The sequence below is a fragment of the Gigantopelta aegis genome, chromosome 4 (genome assembly GCF_016097555.1).
Source record: "Gigantopelta aegis isolate Gae_Host chromosome 4, Gae_host_genome, whole genome shotgun sequence".
Lineage (NCBI taxonomy): Eukaryota > Metazoa > Mollusca > Gastropoda > Neomphalida > Peltospiridae > Gigantopelta > Gigantopelta aegis.
Genome location: NC_054702.1, coordinates 60,585,865 through 60,608,259, shown reverse-complemented (window position 1 = coordinate 60,608,259; position 22,395 = coordinate 60,585,865). Strand labels below are relative to the sequence as shown.

Sequence of the window (22,395 nt, the reverse complement as noted above, 5' to 3'; positions counted from 1 at the left end):
TTACCTTTATGTCATAATATACCCATCTCAAGAAGTTAAGGGCCACATGGACACTGCATCTAGGGGTATAGACCATTTGCTGTACCAGTGGTATGGAAATGCTTTTGCTTTTAATAGTTAACTTGTAGGCATCTCGCTACTTGCCTCGTGGATATGCTATCATTCATACATACATGTATGGTAGGGCTCGATCACAGTCCAGAATGTTCAGTTTATGTTTTGGTGGCATGCTTATCCGAAGCTAGATTGCAGGCATCGAAATAAGACGAGAATGGTCGTTCAGGTTACCGGGAGGTTACCACATGTAAGAAAAGTCGAGAACGGTGTTTCGTTCTCGACAAAAATTGCAACGAACTGTAGTTTTGTTTCCGAACATAAACCAGGCAATGCATTCCAGACTTCAGCGTTTCATTTTCTCATAAGGAATTGCATCGATGTTCATGCGCACTTGTGCAATTGCAAGCAATTATTAGTCATTCTGCGTTAAAGCAGCGTCCACTAGATGAATTTATTTCCACATTTCGTTTTCTCGTACAAAATTGCACCAATGTTCGTGTGCACTTGTGCAATTGCAAAGCAATTTTTGCAAACCGCGTTTTCATTTACTTCCGGATTTCGTTTCTCGTATCGATGTTCGCACGCACCGATACAATTTCAGAATGACCGTAGTAGTAGTAGTAGTAGTAGTAGTAGTAACAGAAATTAAATTCTAACTTTCATATAGTTGTGGTAACCTTTACCAAGCTATATTTTGTGGTAACCTATAAATGGGTTACCAGATGAAATGCTTATTTCGATGCCTGTAGATTGCAAAGAAATTTACACCCTCCCAACCCTAATCAAACATGAAAAGTGTTAACATAAAGAGTGCATGTTTGACATGCACTGCAGTTTTTAGGCAGGTGCCCTGCTTAGGCTGAAAAAAAGTTTTTAAAAGTCAAACAATCTTGGATTTTGTATGCATTTGCCATATATATTTCTACAGGCAACTGTGAATAAAAGGCTCATATGTTACATGCAATCTGAAATGCTTTATTCAAGTCTGTGACCTTCTTTTCATTACCTATGACCACCCCTGATTTTTTTTTGTGCAAAAAGTCTGGCAATCTTTGATACAGGCACTTAACGTGTTGTGATTAGCATATATTCATTTAGTATATGTTTACAGGTACCAAGCATTTTTAGTATTAAATAGTAACAAAGATCATTTGTTTGATTGAAAACATTATTCAGTTCATAAAAGATTGAGAGAATACTTTGTTAATGTTATAACTTTTTTATTTAAATGATTTAAAGATTAGGTTGCATGTTTGTTTGAACTTTTATTTCACAAAATGTAAATGTTAAGAAATAATAGCAAATGTACACTGCAAGAAAGATAAATGTCTGAAATGTTTTTGCTGCATTATATGGCTTGGTCAGGCCCATAGCCAGGATTTTGAGAAGGGGGGTGTGGTTGTTTAGGCTTATGGTGAGGCACTTAGTGCGAAGCACCCGAGTTGCTTAGGGGGGTCTGGGGGCCACTGGTTGGGGGATCGACTGACCCCCGACCCCCGACCCCCGATCTCCCATTGACTATGGGCTTGTTTATATACAAATGGTCAAAGATTCATTTTGTTATAATGGTACATTATATTGTCATGCTGGCTTACAATGGTGGCATTCACTACCAAGGGAGGTATAGAGGGGATGATTTTCTGCAATCACAGGAAAAACAGACGGAATCATGGAATTTGGTAACTGAAACGGAATTCGCGATTTTTTAAAAAATAACCTTCAAAAGTTGTATTTCTGATTCAAGCTCCATAATAAATATTTTTGGTAGTTTTAAGATTCAATATTGATAATATATGCATAGTATGTTTTGTATGCGAACTTTCATGGAGTGCACTGTATGCCTAAACACTTTCAGAACTGTTCATTCTCGGAAGTTACCCTTAATTGCCGTAAGCTTGTAATAAAGCATGTGACTGTTTACCCGTGTCACTTTACACAGTGAAATTTAACTTGAAATATAAAAATAAACATGTACTAATACAATTTTAGAATGTTGATTATATAATAAGATAACTAGTATGTTCAGTTTCAATATTTTTCAATAATACTTATTACAATTTGTAAGCATAGCCAATTTACGCGACGCTTTCGTTGGAAAACATAATTTCGTAAAACTTCGGGCATATTCGTTGATCTGTACGGAAGCATTTCACATTTATAGTCCGTCCCACGGGGAAAGCCTTTTTTTTCATGCTACAAGTTATTTATTTCTGAACCGATTGTTTTCTAAATTGCACACAAAAATAGCATTTTACTTTTCTCCTCACCGGTTCATTATAGTAGCACATGTAGCACGTGTTACTGACCCCACGCTTCAGGGGGTCCCGCGGTGAGGCATTGCATGTACACTTCCCCCAGGACATTTTTCCCCTCTCCCCGAGGGGGTTGCAAAATATATATCTTGGGAATTGGGCCCCGCTGTTATTTGTGCTACAGGCCCTGCGGATCCTTAAACCGGCTCTGAATATATAATTCTAGGGATTTTTGTTATTATTATTATTTTTTAAAGGCTGTTTTTTAAAAGTTATAAAATAATGTGGAAACTTTAAATGATCGACAGGACAGTGCTATCACTGTCCTATATCCAGCTTGACCCGACCTCGTTTGAATATGTAATTTGTGCACACGGCACGCTAGTTAAGTTACAGAGAAACATACATGTGTAACCGAGCGAGTACTAGTACTTAATTCTTAATCAGACTGGAACAAATAAAATGTTATCATGTATTTATTTATTTATATATATATTTCGGCAACTAATGTAAGATTACGAACAATGCATTACCAAAGTTCTTGTTCATATTTTCGTGAAAATAGCAGGGTTTGTCAACGGTGTGTTTTGTTTATAAATGAAACTTACCCATGATCCATTAGATGAAATGAAACTGAAAGCCACACAATCAACAATTATTTATTGTTTGAATTTAAGGGAGAATGGATCTCTTTATTATTATTAAATACAAACAATAAAGGTCGGAACTTTGTCTAAAACCAAGTGGTGCGGTTTATACACAAGTGCGTGTAATAGGCCAGAAAATATGGTACATCACTTTTGTGTCTTATTAGTAGCAAGTAAACATTACTTAACTTCTTCTTTTTTAAAGTTTGTTTGAACTAAAAAAAAATACAGGTATTCAAAAAAATATAGCAATAGCAAACCAGCTGGAACAATAAAACAAATGTATATAGTTTATAACAATAAAACATGACACTAATTGAACACAAAAAAGGGAAAGAAACGGAATTTGCAAAAATCTGAAACGGAATGTGGCAAAATCTGAAACGGAAAATCATCTCCTCTAGAGGTAATACAATATTATTGCTGTTATCATCACCAGTAACTAATAAATAATGTGCCATTTCCAGATATTTAAAAATTCTTAAATGAGTGACACTGTGTTTTAAAATTTTTGCACAAAGTTGTGTGTGGGTGGGACTTATTATTATTGCACTTGTGCAAGGATAGTAGGTAATATTGGATTTTCTTTTCTCCAGAATTGAAAGCATTATTTACAGTGAATTCCACTTGAGTTATAGTGAATACCAACCAGGGTTTCTGCCAGAGGGTAAAACGGGTATGGGCGCCATATGCCCAGAATGTTTTGCAGATATTATTTTTTTAAGTTTATGTTTTTGACAAATTTAATGACTTATCATTTTTGTATGATTTTATTAACCCTAAGCCTTAAACCTAAACCATTTTCTTTCTGGGACAGGCCCCACCATATCCCCTGTCGACTGCGGTTGCACATTATAAATATTCAATTCCATAGCGCCATACCCAAAAATGTCTTTCTGGCAGAAACCCTGCCAACTGAGTGTGGACATTTACAGGGCTTATATAATTTTTATAAAATTTACTAGCCACGATTAAAAATCCACTAGTCCTTACTTTACTTTAAGTAAATAAAATTTTGCTAATTAATAGTAATAATAGGATATGTCACCTAAAGAGGGAGATGGAGCTTAAACACACTAAGATTGGGTGTGTGTGGGGGTGGGAGTTTGTTACAGGATATTCATATTTTAAAAAATAAGACTAAAATACAGCATTTGACAACTTTAGTTGTTTACTAGCCCAACATTGAATATCACTAGCCATGGGAGTGGGGCTACCATAATCTAGAAGCCCTGACATTTAAAAAGAAAACCCTCCTCATGGGTTGAAATATGGCCGTCTCCACCAGTTTTTTCTGGTCTACATCATCACAGTTGGGACATTTTTTGTCTTTTAGACTGGCAATTATTTTATATTGCACACATTAGTTGGAAATTAATGTTTTATTTAACTACACACTCAACACATTTTTATTTACAGTTAGACATATAATTAAGGATCACACATATATAGAGAAGAAACCTGCTGTCGCCACTTCATGGGCTACTCTTTTCAATTAGCAGCAAGGGATCTTTTATATGCACCATCCCACAGACAGGATAGTACATACCACGACCTTTGTTACACCAGTTGTGGAGCACTGACTGGAATGAGAAATAGCCCAATGAGGCCACCGACGGGGATCGATCCCCACCATTTTAAGATGCCCGGAAAATCCACTGTTTATAAACCGGGAGCCCAGAGAGGTTTAATTAGCATTGCGAGTACAAAAGGTCTGAGGCCTGGAATATGTAGGTGTGGGCTGTGGGACCCCCAAACGGCCATTCTTAAGTGTCATCTCCTGTACCAATCCGAGGGGCCGCCCCTCAAAATACCCCAAATTTTAAGTTTAATTAGCATGGTTGAGTACACCAATCAAACCTACACCAAAATGTTCTCTGTTGATGTACTAATTAAGTTCCACCATTCTTAAGTGTCGGCTCCTGTACTTAGTCCACTTAAGAACGCCCCTAATTAGCACTAATTAGAAGTTTAATTAGCATGGTTGAGTACATCAATGAAACTGATGCCAAAATATTCTTTAGGGTACCCTGACTAAGGATCAGTGATTCTTAAGTGTCAAAACCTGTACCGAATCCACTTAAGAACGGGTCAAAGGTCACAATCCACCCAATTTCAGGTTAATTACCACAACGAGTACATCAACGAAACTAACGTTAAATTTTCTCTGCTGATGTACTAATTAAGATCTACCATTCTTAAGTGTTATCTCCTGTACTTAGTCCACTTAAGAACGCCCCTAATTAGCACTAATTAGAAGTTTAATTAGCATGGTTGAGTACATCAACGAAACTGATGCCAAAATATTCTTTAGGGTACCCTGACTAAGGATCAGTGATTCTTAAGTGTCAAAACCTGTACTGAATCCACTTAAGAACGGGTCAAAGGTCAAAATCCATCCAATTTCAGGTTTAATTAGCACTATCGAGTACATCAACGAAACTAACGTTAAAATGTTCTCTGTTGATGTACAAATTAAGATCCTCCACCATTCTTAAGTGTAAACTCCCGTACTTAATCCACTTAAGACTGCCACTAATTAGCACTAATTAGAAGATTAATTAGCATGACTGAGTACATCAACGAAACTGATGCCAAAATATTCCTTAGGGTACCCCCACTAAGGATCAATGATTCTTAAATATCAACCCCTGTACTGAATTCACTTAAGGTCAAAGGTAACAATTTGCCCAATATCAGGTTTATTAGCATTCACGATTACATTAAAACATTAATATGTTCTCTGTTGGTATGGTAAACAAGATCCGTCATTCTTAATGTCAACTCCTGTAGTTAGTCCACTTTAAATGCAATGAGCGTAAAATGAAAATGTATGATTAATATAACTAAATAGTTTTCTATTTGATTGTAATATTATATGAATATGATAATATGACTATTTCCACATTTGAACAATGAAAGATTACATTTAGTTGATCTTCTCATTGCCTTTAATTTTCAGTGTGAGTGTTATAGCAGTGATACTTTTTGTATGAACTGTTGTAATAATTATACGTACTTGTTCCATTGTTTTCACCAGTGTCTGGTGAAATTCTGAGTGTACTATTAGTTGAACCATGAAACGCCTGGTATACCAAACTTAAGATACAAGCTAGTTCACAGGGTCCATAGGTGATGGTTCTGGCTGATGTAATGGCCACTCATTTGAATAATCAATTTTGGAGAATTCTGTCCAATCTGCAAGCCACACGATATACTTTCGTTTCTGTGCCAAAACACATGAAATAAAAATGGGATTTCTCCAAAACCACAGCATGAATAAAGAATGTGAGTATATGATTATACTAAATGCAGTCGGAACTCCACGACTAGGTCAAAACGAAAAGTGTGTCCCTAAATCTAAACTAAGTTATTGATGTGATCAAAATTCAACTCAAGGTTCATTTTTCTGATTAGTCACCAGACAGAAAGAAAATTATTGATCAAAACAGAACTTGAGTTCCAGTCTGGTTCCATTTCATTGCCTGCCTAAACAACTTTCACCTTCCTTAATCTTCATCCTCAAAAAGGACTACCTCATCATCAAATGATACTGTCATGTCATCCTCTTCGATGCTCTCATCATCAACGATCCCGTTTTCATCTGGAATGAGGGTTTCTGGCAGTTGTATCAGTGAGATCGGCATTCACCCACATTTGTGAAACAAAGGATGCATGTTTGATATGCATGGTTAGCTCTGCTTCACATGGTGGAATGGCACTTGCAATTATGGCCTTCAGCTTCTCCAACAGATTTTTGTCTGTTGACTTTGGTCCATAACCCTTTTCAAATATCTTGTATTGAAAGGTATTGAGTGTTGTCTTGCTTGTATCCTTTGAAGATTAAGGAAGGTGAAAGTTGTTTAGGCAGGCAATGAAATGGAACCAGACTGGAACTCAAGTTCTGTTTTGATCAATAATTTTCTTTCTGTCTGGTGACTAATAAAAAAAATGAACATTGAGTTGAATTTTGATCACATTAATAACTTAGTTTAGATTTAGGGACGCACTTTTTGTTTTGATCTAGTCCTGGAGTTCGACTGCATTTATAGTAATCACATACTCACATTCTTTATTCATGCTGTAGTTTTGGAGAAATTCCATTTTTTATGTCATGTGTTATGGCGTGGAATCGAAAGTATATCATGTGGCTCGCAACTTGGACAGAATTCACCAAAATTCACCAAAATTTATTATTCAAATGAGTGGCCATTACATCGCCCAGAGCCATCACCTATGGACCCTGTGAACTAGCTTATATCTTAAGTTTGGTATACCAGACATTTCATTGTTAACTAATAGTACATTCAGAATTTCACCAGACAGTTACTCTCGTTCATGCAAAAAGTATCACTGCTATAACACTCACATTGAGAATTAAAGGCAATGAGTAGATCAAGTAAATGTAATCTTTCATTGTTCAAATGTGGAAATAGTAATATCATCATATTCATATAATATTACAATCAAATAGAAAACTATTTAGTTATATTAATCATACATTTTCATTTCACACTTATTGCATTTAAAGTGGACTAACTACAGGAGTTGACATTAAGAATGACGGATCTTGTTTATCATACTAACAGAGAACATATTAATGTTTTGATGTACTCGTGAATGCTAATAAACCTAATATTGGGCAAATTGTTACCTTTGACCTTAAATGAATTCAGTACAGGGGTTGATATTTAAAAATCATTGATCCTTAGTGGGGGTACCCTAAGGAATATTTTGGCATCAGTTTCGTTGATGTACTCAGTCATGCTAATTAATCTTCTAATTAGCGCTAATTAGTGGCAGTCTTAAGTGGATTAAGTACAGGAGTTGACACTTAAGAATGGTGGAGGATCTTAATTTGTACATCAACAGAGAACATTTTAACGTTAGTTTCGTTGATGTACTCGATAGTGCTAATTAAACCTGAAATTGGATGGATTTTGACCTTTGACCCGTTCTTAAGTGGATTCAGTACAGGTTTTGACACTTAAGAATCACTGATCCTTGGTCAGGGTACCCTAAAGAATATTTTGGCATCAGTTTCGTTGATGTACTCAACCATGCTAATTAAACTTCTAATTAGTGCTAATTAGGGGCGTTCTTAAGTGGACTAAGTACAGGAGATGACACTTAAGAATGGTAGATCTTAATTAGTACATCAACAGAGAAAATTTTAACGTTAGTTTCGTTGATGTACTCGTTGTGGTAATTAACCTGAAATTGGGTGGATTGTGACCTTTGACCCGTTCTTAAGTGGATTCGGTACAGGTTTTGACACTTAAGAATCACTGATCCTTAGTCAGGGTACCCTAAAGAATATTTTGGCATCAGTTTCATTGATGTACTCAACCATGCTAATTAAACTTCTAATTAGTGCTAATTAGGGGCGTTCTTAAGTGGACTAAGTACAGGAGCTGACACTTAAGAATGGTGGATCTTAATTAGTACATCAACAGAGAACATTTTGGTGTAGGTTTGATTGGTGTACTCAATCATGCTAATTAAACTTAAAATTTGGGGTATTTTGAGGGGCGGCCCCTCGGATTGGTACAGGAGATGACACTTAAGAATGGCCGTTTGGGGGTCCCACAGCCCACACCTACATATTCCAGGCCTCAGACCTTTTGTACTCGCAATGCTAATTAAACCTCTCTGGGCTCCCGGACTATTAGTATTTAACAGATAAATGCATGTACAATTTAAAAATAATAAAATTAGTGGGGTTATGTAATATCTTGGTCAGCTGGATGTTTTTGCAGACGTTTATTATATAAAGCAAGTTACTGTAATTTTGACTTTGTTGGGTGCTCTTTTTCTGCATTGAATTTACACTATGAGTACTATAGCTGTCCTTTTAAAACCCTGCAAATCGTGGATCCACCACTGATAATATACATAACTAACATTTTAATATACTTTTAGGCTACAGTTGAGGTCAACTGCAGATGTTTAAACTTTAAGATAAAAATGTCTATTCACAATACATGTACATGTAGCTCTTACTGAAATAATAGGTATGCTGACCCAACTGGTTTTGTTAAAATAGGTCATTTTTGGATGATTAATTGACCTCATCAGATGGATAAGTTACTTGAAATTTAGTACTTAATTAACACGTAAACAAATGTCTGCCATTTTGGACCCACAGAAAAAGTATCAACAGGGAGATGTGTAACATACCATCAGAGTTGTCTAATAATTCTAAACATCTAAATTTTGTGTTGTAGTCAATTAGCAATGGATTAACAACACTTATATCACAAAAATAGGCAGTAGTCACAATGATAACACCACTGTTTTTCAATAACTAATGGCAGTCTCCTTAATTTCTGACTTTGCCACTGAATAAAAACAAAAAAATAGCAATTAAAATGAGTTCTGTATTTTGTACAAAGTTATTTTAATGTATTTTGTACCAGTTACAACTACTGATATTTTTGTAGTACATGTATTACAGATAAATGTTGTAACTATCGCCAACGAACATGTAATTTTCAACTTAAGAAACACTGCAATGGACTGGTAGCAGTGTGTGGCACTACCAGTCTTCCTATGCTGTCTCTATTGTAAACACTGCAATGGACTGGTAGCAGTGTGTGGCACTACCAGTCTTCCTATGCTGTCTCTATTGTAAACTCTGCAATGGACTGGTAGCAGTGTGTGGCACTACCAGTCTTCCTATGCTGTCTCTATTGTAAACACTGCAATGGACTGGTAGCAGTGTGTGGCACTACCAGTCTTCCTATGCTGTCTCTATTGTAAACACTGCAATGGACTGGTAGCAGTGTGTGGCACTACCAGTCTTCCTATGCTGTCTCTATTGTAAACACTGCAATGGACTGGTAGCAGTGTGTGGCACTACCAGTCTTCCTATGCTGTCTCTATTGTAAACAAAAATGATAAATATATTAAAGATGCAGACCCAATAGATTAAAACATGTAAAAATGGCAACTAAGTTTGGTAAATTTACAAACCTTAAACACATTTGGATAAAGTTACAAAAGTGTGAAACAAGTCTGTCATGTTCAAACGGTGAAATACCCTTAAAAAAATAGACTAAAACTCGACCCCATAACTGTTACTTCTCAGACACACATGCATTTTTTAAAATATGCAAAAATGCATTTTATGATATTAAAAACACCAGGACGACCAGAAACACTTTGAATTGATGGAAGTGGATAATCTAAATAATAAAATCTAAGTAAAGTATGATCTGAGTTATCAAAAACTGGCTCTAATAGTGAAAAATATGCCTTAGTGTTTTAAAACTAGAGTATGTCCCTTTAAATTTAATGTGCAGGGCTCACGCGACCGGACGAAGTGAGCCCAAACTTCGCTCTGACCAGTCACTGTAAGGCGAAATCTGTGTCGCCTTTTTAAAATTAGTCATCACTTGCAATGTACACATCACGGATGAATGGTGAAGAACTTGAGGAACAGCTATTCATAGATAATAATTAAGAGTGAAGTATCTGAGAGTTTGAAGGGAGACCACAAACTCATGCGAGAGGCTCACAGATGGCCTAGCTCAGACAACACCCGTGTCTGGCACTAATAGTAGGCCTAAACGTGCTAATGACCGTATTGTCAGGCGAATGTGCTGGAAATTGTACAGTGGTGGGGATCAAGACTATGGCGAGTGAATTTTTTTTTAGAGAGTTTAGGTCATGCTCCACCAGAAATACACTGAACCTGCATTAAGATAATTTCTTTTTGCGTATTTTATTTTTTGGATTAAAAATTCAGGTCTCCCTGTGGTTAAAAACTTCGCCCTCTCTAAAGTTTGAGAGAGAGGTGACTTCGCTCTATGATTTGGACCTCGCGTGAGGCCTGATGTGTTCTTCTTCTTCTTCTTCTTATTATTATTATTATTATTGGGTGTTAAATGTAGTAAATCTACAATCGGTCAATATTCACTGTAACGTATAAGTAGACTTAAAAATTGTCACCTATGTTAACAAAGCAATGTTGAACTAAGATAATTTTTTTCTTTACACAGCCTCCTTATTCACCGCCACAACCAGGGATCGGATTTGGTTCGCCACCGGTAAGTTCTGCTGAGATGGAAAACAGGGTTTCATTTCTAAAATTTGACTTCACACCTTTGACTCTGGGAATTTTAATGTTATTTTACAACGAAAACAATTGGAACTTTTTCAGTTTCATTTCAAAATCATCTTACTAAAGTAATTAAAGTTTGAATTTAAAATGAGTAATGTCATATACTTGTAATTTATTCAAAATAATAGATCTATTTTATGTTATAAAATGTTACATGTATGGGTGATGGAAGGGGTGTTTGTCAAGTGATACATATTGTTTTTAAAATATATCTTTATATAATAATGAAAAAAAGGAATTATTTACATTCCAAAATTGGGAGTAAAAAATGTCATTGCCTTGGGACAATAGTGGGAAATGATACCGATTTATAATATATCCTATTAGAAGCCTACATAGTGCACTTCTATAATTATCATTGTACCTTTCGTAACAAACAATTTTTGAACCTATTAATTGCAAAACATTTTGAAAACTACAGCTAGAGACAAAACACATTCATTGATGTTATGCCTACTAATCTGGCAGATTTGGGAGGTGGGTTCGGGGAATGTATGCTGCACATGCTCACATGCTTATCTTTTTTTAAATATCCTGTAGAATGATAAAACAGTCAATTCAACCAATAAGAACATTTCAGGATCTGCCAGTGCAGTAGAGTTAATACATGTTACTGCTAAAGTCTAAATTAACTACATGTAACAAAAAATATATGACATTAATTGGAACATTTGATATGATTAAATAATATGTACATACATGCACGTAAGCTTAAATGGTGTAATTATATATTTTTTTGTTTTTCAATTCTAGTGTGTCTAATACATTTTGCCTGTTTTCTTTCTAGTTTTCTGGTCCTGCTGTGGCTTCAAGTTACCCCATGGTAGGTATCATGTATGACATTTAGCTAGACAGTAACCTGTCTGTGAAGTCCATTATATCAATCACAGTAAAGTAGTACAGTTGAATGTTTGTATGTGGTGGGTTAGGGTCTAGTCAGTCGGTTGATCGCTTGCCTGAGATGAATGGATTGAAGGTTCAAACCCCGGCCTCCGTGGAACCAAAGAAAGAAAGAAAGAAAGAAATGTTTTATTTAACGACGCACTGAACACATTTTATTTATGGTTATATGGCGTCAGACATATGGTTAAGGACCACACAGATTTTGAGTGGAAACCCGCTGTCGCCACTACATGGGCTACTCTTTCCGATTAGCAGCAAGGGATCTTTTATTTGCGCTTCCCACAGGCAGGATAGCACAAACCATGGCCTTTGTTGAACCAGTTATGGATCACTGGTCAGTGCAAGTGGTTTACACCTACCCATAGAGCCTTGCGGAGCACTCACTCAGGGTTTGGAGTCGGTATCTGGATTAAAAATCCCATGCCTCGACTGGGATCCAAACCCAGTACCTACCAGCATGTAGACCGATGGCCTAACCATGACGCCGCCGAGGCCGGTCTATCATAACAGTTACTAGAATCTATTTTCAGAATAGCCCAGTTATTAGCATATCATTAATTTGCCAATCGTAGCACCGAGGCCGGTCCGTGGAACCATTCTCTTGATTGTTTTTAGTAATTTTCTCCTCCAAACAGTGCCCCATGACTGGTATATCACAGGCCATGTCCGAGCAGCTATCTGTTGGAAAATGCATTAAAATATTCCTTGATGTTGATGAAAAATTCAGCAGGTTTCCTCTGAAAGCTACATATCTGTATTACCAAAGAAGGAAGGAAATGTTTTCTTTAACGACGCACTCAACACATTTTATTTACGGTTATATGGCATCAGACATATGGTTAAGGACCACACAGATATTGAGAGAGGAAACCTGCTGTTGCCACTTCATGGGCTACTCTTTTCCATTAATAGCAAGGGATCTTTTATATGCACCATCTCATAGACAGAATAGCACATAACACAGCCTTTGATGTACCAGTTGTGGTGTACTGGCTGGAGCGAGAAATAGCCCAATGGGCCCACTGACCGGGATCAATCCCAAACCAACTGTGGATCAAGCGAGCACTTTACTTCAGTATTACCAAATGTTTGAAATCCAATAGCCGAAGATTAATTGATTAATGTGCTCTAGTGGTGTCGTTAGACAAAATAAACTTCTTCTCATGTACATATCGCTGTTAAAGGCATATTGTCACAGACCACTGACCTATTTAAAGGTCTAACAAAGTATTACCTGAACAAATATAATTTGATTTGTCCCTAAATGTACTTTATTCAACCATCTTCATAACCACCATACTCCATTTATTAATGACATTTTGAAAAATAATTGAATTATGGCAATGGTCCATAATTCAAAAACTAAACTTGCCAAGAGGGCTGACATGGATTTCACTCCATCATGGTTCAGTTAAGGTTATGCGATAGCTAGATTTGGTTTCCAACAGTTACTGTAATTTTTATTTATTATCCATTTTTAGAGAAATAAGTTCCTTAAATCTGTGACAGTATGCCTTTAAGCATGATAATGTTATACACACATGGTAGCTAGACTATAAAGACGAAGATGTCAGTTGCTAACTGGGTCTACAAATAAAAGAAATTGTTTTATTTTTGACATTTAAAATTAACATGAGCGGGACGTCGCCTAGTGGTAAAGTGCTTGCTTGATGTTTGGTCAGTTTGCGATCGATCCCCATTGTTGGGCCAATTGGGCTGTTTTCCGTTTGAACCAGTGCACCACGACGGGTATTTCAAAGGTTGTGGTATGTGCTATCCTGTATGTGGGATGGTGCATATAAAAGAACCCTTGCTACTACTGGAAAAATGTAGCTGGTTTCCTCTCTAAGACTATATATCAAAATTACCAAATGTTTAACATCCAATAGCTGATGATTAATAAATCAATTGCTCTAGTGGTGTCGTTGAACAAACTTAAAATTAACATATTGTGTATATATTAGACTGTAAACTAGTAATTTGTGTTGTTTGTATGCTTCTCGCACATTATGTTGTATATTTTGATTTAGGGTAACTTGTTGGATAATGCAAAATTCTTTAAAACATTTTCCTAAATTGAACACAAAAGTACTGAGCATTGAATTCAGTAACTGCTGATTTTTTCTTCTATGAATGTTTGCATACAGTATAAATGAAAAATGTTGTTAACATAAAATGAAATGGGGATTAACAGTATACATGTATTTGTTAAAGAAGGTTTCTGTTTATATTTATAATTGATTCTATTTTTTTTTACAGGGAAGTATTCCACCTGCAGGAACAGTCTATAATCCAGTAAGTAGCATTTGTTTAACTATGGGGCGGGACGTAAGCCCGTGGTAAAACGGTCGCCTGATGCGCCGTCAGTCTAGGAATGATCCCCATCAGTGCATGGGCCCATTGGGCTATTTATCGTTCCAGCCAGTGCTGTACAACTGGTGTAACAAAGACTGTGGTATGTACTATCATGTCTGTGGTTAAGCCATCGGACTACAGGCTGGTAGGTACAGGGTTTGCAGCCCGGTACCGACTCCAACCCAGAGCAAGTTTTTAAGGGCTCAGTGGGTAGGTGTAAGGCCACTACACCCTCTTCTCTCTCACTAACCACTAACCAGCTAACAACTAACCCACTGTCCTGGACAGATGTACATCCCAGATAGCTGAGGTGGGTGCCCAGGACAGAGTGTTTGAATCGTAATAGGATATAAGCACGAAAATAAGTGGAAATGAAATGAAATTCTGTACTGGGGAACTAACAGTTAATTGGTTTGATAGAATGAAATTAGGTGTTTTTGTTTTTTGTTAGGCTGAATGCTGTTAGTGGTGGTGGTGTCTTGCATTAACATTTAACCGTAACAATTTACATTTAGTTTATAGTTGTACATTTTATATGGTAAGTGAGACGTTTGATTCCGTGGAATTCTGGTTAGATCATAAAAACTGATTTTAATTTAGTACTGAAATATAAATTTGCAGAATTTGTCATTCTGTAAGGGCAATAATGAGCATTATTTACTGATCTTTATGTTTTTCATTTATACTCGCAGCCCGTGCCATATGTGGTCAGCATGCCAGGAGGATTATATCCAGGACGAATGATTTTTATTTCCGGAGTACCATTACCAAATCCATCCAGGTGTGTTTGCATGTGCATATGTGTGTGTGTATGTGTATATATGTATATGTTTGTGTGTATATGTGTTTGTGTGTGTATGTGTGCGAGTGTGTGTGTGTGGGGGGGGGGGGCATGATGTGTGTGTGTGCGTCTGTACACGCTTGTGCATCATAAAGTCATCAAACAATTGAAACATTTTATAAAGCTTTAATATATTTGTTTTTCTCACTATATGGATTTAAAAATAGCTCATATTTATGAGAAATTTAAATTTTTAATACAGTTGGTTAGGAAATGCAATAAGAATTTTACCACAAAAATATGATTTAAAAAAAAAAATTGAAAGATGCCATACATACACTGCAGGTCAAATAGTCAGAAATGTTTATTTTTTATGTAAAATATAATTTTGTGTTAATTTCTATCATTATATATATATTATTTACATACAGCATGTAATGCTTTTATAAAGCAGTGGATCAGCCTCCTGCACTTTGACCGTTGATCTTGGGGTAATAAAACATTTTGTTGCAAATATTTCTTTCGTTTCTTTTCCAGATTCTCCATCAATCTGCAATGCGGACCACATGAACATAATGATGTGGGTATGGTCTTTGATGCAAGATTCAATTTTGGTGGAACTACAAATGTGACCGTTAGAAACCATAAGGTAGCCAATAACTGGGGAAGTGAAGAACGACATGGCAGTTACTTCCCTTTTGCTCCACAGTCGCCTTTTGACATGATCATCATGGTGGAACCAACGAGCATCAAGGTAAAATGCTTGTGGTCTTAATTAGTGGGACTGGGATGCGGGGTGGCGGCGTTAAAAGTTAACAGTTTGGTTTAACAACACCATATTGATTTATTAGTCATCGGCTATTGGATGTCTAACATTTGGTATTTGTGACATATAATCTTAGGGAGGAAACCCGTTACATTTTTCCATTAATATAAAGGCATCTTTTATATTCACCATCCCAAAAACAGGATAGCATATTCCACGGCCTTTGATGTACCATTCATGTTGCACTGGCTGGAACGAGAAATAGCCCAATGGGCCCATCAACAGGGATCGATCCCAGACCGACTGCGCATCAGTTGAGTGCTTTACCACTGGGCTACCGGTTTCCTCTTTAAGACTTTATATCAAAATTACCAAATGTTTGAAATCCAATAGCCAATGATTAATAAATTAATGTGCTCTAGTAGTGTCATTAAAGAAAACAAACTTATTAAATGAAACTAGCTTATTTGATTGTTCAGATACAAACCCGTATTTGTTATTAATATTTTTATAGTCATGCATTTACTCAAAAGAAATTACTCTTAATGATTCTAGTATATAATAATATGAAGGCTTAATTTTCACTCTTGACCTATTTATTCCAGGATTGATACAAACTGTCTTGTTATTCAAAGTAAGAATCTTCGTCGCACTGACACACAAGAAAATTGTGACAGACTTCTATGTTGTATGCATGAAACGATACCACACATTCATTAAAATAGTGGGTGTGTTTGTATTTTGCATTAGTAAATGATACAGTATGATAAGGTGCATCCATAACAGGGTTAGAAATTAAGAAATATTTTCACTGGTCTGGTGGACAAGTAGCATAGAAAGGTTACTGGTCCTCAAGAAAAAGTAATAGTCTTGCTATTGGAACACTCGGAGAAGATGAATCTATATTGGTTCTGGGATGGGATTTATCTCAGTCGGTTGAGTGCTCGCTTGAAATGCTTGCATCGCAGGATCGAACCACCTCGGTGGATCCATTCAACTGACTGGGGTTTTTTATCATTCCAAACTGCACAACAACTGGACAAAGGCTGTGGTATGTGCTTTCCTGTCTGTGGGAAAGTGCATATAAAAAAATCGCTTGCTGCATAATGCAAAATGTAGCAGGTTTTCTCTTATGACTATGAGTCAGAATAACCATATGTTTGACATCCAATAGCCGATGATTAATTAATCAATGTACTCCAGTGGTGTTGCTAAACAAAACAAACAAACAAACAAACTAGTTCTAGCAAAGAACACACATTACCTCTGTAGTGTGTGTTCTGTAGTGTGTCTTGGTGTCAGGGCTAAATAGCCTGACAGTCAACACCTGGTTCACATCTGCTCAGACTTACTGGCTCAGAGGCCTAGCACAATTTAAGTTGAACTCATCCCCAATGATTTCTTCTCACCTCGTGCAAGGGGGCGAGCATTTACAGGCATGGTGGATGCAAGTAGACATTGGAGGGGTGGAGTGGGGGGGTGACTGAAATTGAGAGTGCAAAAAAAAGTTTCTAGGGGGGTCGGTATGCTCCCCCATAAAATTTGGAAAACTAGATGTCCTGAGATACAATTTCCTTCATTCTACAAGTAAACTTCGTCTCTGCCTTAAGATTTACTACCAATAATATTTTTAATATTTTTAACATAGCCCAGTGGAAAAGCATCTCAACTGATGCACAGTCAGTCTGGGATCGATCTCTGTTAGTGGGCCCATAAGGCTATTTCTCATTCCAGCTAGTGCACCACGAATGGTATATCAAAGGCCGTGGAATGTGCTAGGGCTTTAGCACCCCCCCACCCTCCCCCCACTGTGCCTGATTACAATACAGTGAAACCTCTCAAAACCAGACCCTCTGTAAACAGGAATTCCCTCAAAACCAGACTTTTTCTCAACCCCTTTTTAAATATCTGTACAGAAGAGAACCTCTCTAAACCCCAGACCTTTTTAAAATGGATTTTTTTACTTGGTCCTGAGGGTGTCCGATTTAGAGGAGTTTGACTGTAGTTTCTATCCCTGTATAACTGAGTTTTTTAATGATTTCAGGTGGCCGTCAACAACCAGCACTTCTGCGAGTTCTATCACCGCATACAGCCAATGAGCATTGTGAACTGGCTCAACATCACCGGGGATGTTCAGCTGACATCCGTTCGCATTCAGTAAAGCATCACATTGCCATGGCGATGTCCTCCACAACACATGAGTGTATTTCATGTTGCTGATGACTGTCGATACCATTAATAAATAATCATAATACAGTACAGTATATGAAGAACATTTATGATTAATGTTGAGATTGAAAACCAATGATCATTTAATATCATTTCATTGTTAACATATAGATGTAATTCAAATTAATGATTCAAATTGATTAATGCCATTTCAAGTGGTAGAAATGTGTTTAAAGAATGTGTTGAAGTTACATATTATGTTAATTGTATTGTAAACCAGGCTTTAAGCTGTCGTTCACCAAATCCCCAAATACATACTTAAATCGAATTTGGCAAATACATTTTAGAGGCCATTCAGCAATTGTTTAATACATAATTTGTATTAACAACTCTCAAAATATTTGTAATGTCAGCATTATTTTTTAGATGTAGTTAATAACATTGTTTTATTGTGTTCTTAATTTTAAAACAGTTTTATCAAATTAGTTTAGTTACATTCATCCAGGTGTCTTGAAATACTAACACCATGTAACTTCCTACAATACTAGTTAATACTAGTAGCTATTAACTTAGTAATTATTTTATTGGGTAGCGCTAAATGATAGGACATGCTTTTGTTATGGTTAATAGATTTAGGCGTGATGGGGTAAAATACATTCCTTTGTACTGTAATTTTTTTGTGAATTTTTATACTTGACCAAAGAGTGGTACACAACTTGTTGTTTTTAAAGTATTTTTATGATTTTCATGAAAATGGAAAAAAACTTTGTATGGGTTCAGTCATACTTGGTAATACACTTCACTGGCGTAAGAATTGTGTGTGTGTGTGTGCTCCCCCACTTTGTAGCAGCAGCGATGGTTTTTATATATTGTGTGTGTGTGTGTGTGCCCCCCCCCCCACACACACACACACACACACATTTTTTGGCACCTTCCTATGCCCGTGCACTTATTTTGCTCATATTAGAACAAATTTTTGTCCTTAATATTTAAAGACAAAATACATTTACACATAGGGCTCAAAATATGTGAAAGATTAAATTTGGGTGCTGGTACATTATATGACTTTTCATTACATGATGTGCATGGCAAAATTATTTCTTGTTTCTCAAACTAAAACCATCCTTCTGAGGTCATAAATTTAATCGGGTGTTTATACCATTCTTCTGAGGTCATAAATTTAATCAGGTGTTTATACCATTCTTCTGAGGTCATAAATTTAATCAATTATTCAAACCAAATGTGCATTTCGGTAGTTTTCATAAATGCACTATGCAGAATTGTTTTGTGTGTGTATCATGGGTCATATTTTACTGAAGCATGCAGTGTTTAAACGTAATCTGTGATCAGAACTTGTTAAAATTGTATGACCGCAGTAAGGATTTACCAAGAAGTCTACTGGCCCTTTATTTAATTTAGTTGGGTCTTTATTTAATTTAGTTGGGTGTATTTGATTTCAGTACTTGTGATCATCATACGAGTGTTTTTTAATACTTCTTTATGCTCAAGTCTTTCCATTTTTGTTGGTGGTGGGGTTTTTTCAGTTTTTTGTTGTGGGTTTTTTTTTCATACCACAGATTACGTGCCTCGCTAAGTGATTTAGAATATAAAATGCCCATGAATTTATTTTTAGCATTGGAGGTACAAATGATGGTCATGCAATCCACTTAAACCTATATGGTCAACTGTAGTTTGCTCATCAACATAACTTTAGAAGCTGCTCACAATTGTTAATGTTCATGAGCATACAAACCATATGTTGGGGGAAAGTGAATTAGTGCCAACATTCACTTAAAAAAATAAAAATAATAAAAGACGACTTTTCTGGGAAAACAATAACAATGTGTTGTGGGTGGGATGGGGTGGGGTGGGTGTCGAGTAACAGAAAGATTGTACACACTGAAATGTTCATAATCATGATTGATCCTGCACTGAATTAGACTTTAATATGAAAACAGGTGGCATGAAATAACATAAAATAATTTTGTATTATAAATACCCTAACATCAACAAAGTTTTAAAATAAAAATGTAAAAACTGCCATTGCTTCAACAAGCCAGTGTACCATGACTGGCATATCAAAGGCTGTGGTATGTACTACTCTGTCTGTGGGATGGTGCATATAAAAGATCCCTTGCTGCTAATCAAAAAGAGTAGCCCGTGAAGTGGCGACAGCGGGTTTCCTCTCAATATCTGTGTGGTCCATAACCATATGTCTGATGCCATATAACTGTAAATAAAATGTGTTGAGTGCGTCATTAAATAAAACATTTCCTTCCTTCCTTCCTTTGCTTCAACACTAAGAATTAATGTGCAGAGAAAATATTATTACTTAGATAGTTGTGGTTTTTGTGTTTGTTTGGGGGTTTTGTTTTTTTGGGGGAGGGGTGTTTGTGGGTTTGTTTTGTTGTTTTTTTGTTGTTGTTTTTTTGGGGGGTACATTTATTTAGTTTTTTTTGTGGTTTTATTTTATTTTGGGTATTTTATTTTCATTTTGTGTCTTGTTTTGGGAGGGTTTTTCTGCTTTAAAATGTGCTTTTGTTGGTATGTTTGAACTTGCTTGTTCCCATTGATGGAATTAACTGTTTTCCCTTAAGTTTTTACAACATTCTGTTTTTGTTCAATAAATATGTTGTTCAGCTATGCATACATTTTTGTGTTTGTGTGCCTTTTTTTTTTTTTTTAAATGTGTATTGTCCCAGAAAACCAATAGATAATGTCAGGGTTGGGGCCCTGAATCATTACCGTACATATCAATTATACACAGAATATACCATGGAGCAAGGAGAGAAAGGGAAGAAAGCTAAAATAAGTATTTCCTCCAATCCAGCAACATTGTAAAACAAACAACCTTAGTCGTTTTTTTTTTATATAAAAACAAAGGCTGGCTATTTAAATATTTTCCAAAAATCTTAACCAATATTCCCAGTTTTCGTCGAATTCTTTATGTAAACAAGTCTTGTAATACATATATTTTTCTAATAATAGCTTATCTTCAATATAATGTTTGAATCCAGTTTTATTGAGTGTGGTGTTCTGTAATTTTGTTTTGTAAATATAATACTTTACATTTATAATTAACCAATTTACGAAATTGTTTTCCGTATTTATATCCCCAAATAAAATCATAGTTTTGTCAAACTGGAAGTCTTCACCTGTTTGTTGCAACCATTGTTCTATAAGATTCCAGAGTTCGACGACTTTGGGGCAAGCATAAAACAAGTGATCCGATGTTTCTGGCTGGCGATGACAGAAATTGCAAAGATTTGAATCAACATATTTTATTTTATATAAGAAACTGTTCGTTGCTGTAATTCTATGTAGGATTTGGTATTGGAAACATAACAATGTTCTGTCTTTCAAAATCTTAAATGGCAGGCTATAATACTTTTCCCTCTGAAGGGGAAAAAGCAAATCCTTCAGCAGAGTATTTGTGTGCATATTAATCAGTGCTTGGTATACAATGATGTTACATGCATTTTTATTGTAAATATCTAATATTGAAAATATTGCAAATAAGCATTGACTTTAAGATGAATGTACATATAATTTTCAATGACTTTCTTAATCACCCAGGTAAGATCTGTTTGTCTATAGGCTCCATTTATGAATATGATATAACATTTTAATAATATAAAATGAAAAACCCTTTTATTATTTATAAACTAGTCTATACTAAATGTAATTTATTGTGACTTTCCTTCGACTTTGTTTTCCAGAGGCTTCAGTTAGAGTAATTTGCTGCTTGTTATTATTCCAGTAGAAACTAGTAATAAAATAATATCAAGGTATTGCATTGTTTTGTTTTTATTTGTGTTGTTGGAATATTTATTTTTTTATTTTCTTTAACGACACCACTAGAGCACATTGATTTATTAATCAACAGCTGTTGGATGTCAAAAAATTGGTGATTTTGATAACGTCTTAAAGGAAACTCGCTACGTTTTCCCATTAGCGACAAGGGATCTTTTATATACATTTTACTACAGACAAGACAGTATATACCACGGTCTTTGATATACCAGTAGTGGGGCACTAGTTGGGACATGGGGGAAAACGGCAAAATGTCAGGATAATAATGATAATAAATATTGGTATGTACGTACATACGTGCGCTCATGCCTGCATTAATTCAATGGGTCATTCCGCAGAAAATGTGAAAGTTTTAGATTTTAAAAAAAACTAAAAACAACCCTAAATGGTATCTGATTTTTGGTTTGAGGTACAGTATTCAGCACATATTTCTAAAATGGTGGTTTGGTATGTTAGTAACATTTTAAGTGTAGTGTTTACTGAAAACTAACCTGTAATAAATATAGTGTCAACAATGTTGCGGATGA

At 35.9% G+C, this 22,395-nt stretch overlaps 1 protein-coding gene across 1 annotated transcript in view; it reads left to right on the top strand.

The window, feature by feature from the left end:
• Window positions 1-20,146, top strand: part of LOC121370863 (galectin-4-like) — a 33,453-nt gene extending 13,307 nt beyond the window's left edge. The window contains exons 5-10 of the mRNA XM_041496372.1: window positions 10,960-11,007; window positions 11,869-11,904; window positions 14,244-14,279; window positions 15,032-15,120; window positions 15,658-15,874; window positions 17,931-20,146. Of these exons, the coding sequence (XP_041352306.1) occupies window positions 10,960-11,007; window positions 11,869-11,904; window positions 14,244-14,279; window positions 15,032-15,120; window positions 15,658-15,874; window positions 17,931-18,047 (543 nt within the window). The 3' untranslated portion in view covers window positions 18,048-20,146. The remainder of the gene's footprint in view (window positions 1-10,959; window positions 11,008-11,868; window positions 11,905-14,243; window positions 14,280-15,031; window positions 15,121-15,657; window positions 15,875-17,930) is intronic.
• Window positions 20,147-22,395: the final 2,249 nt, after the last annotated feature.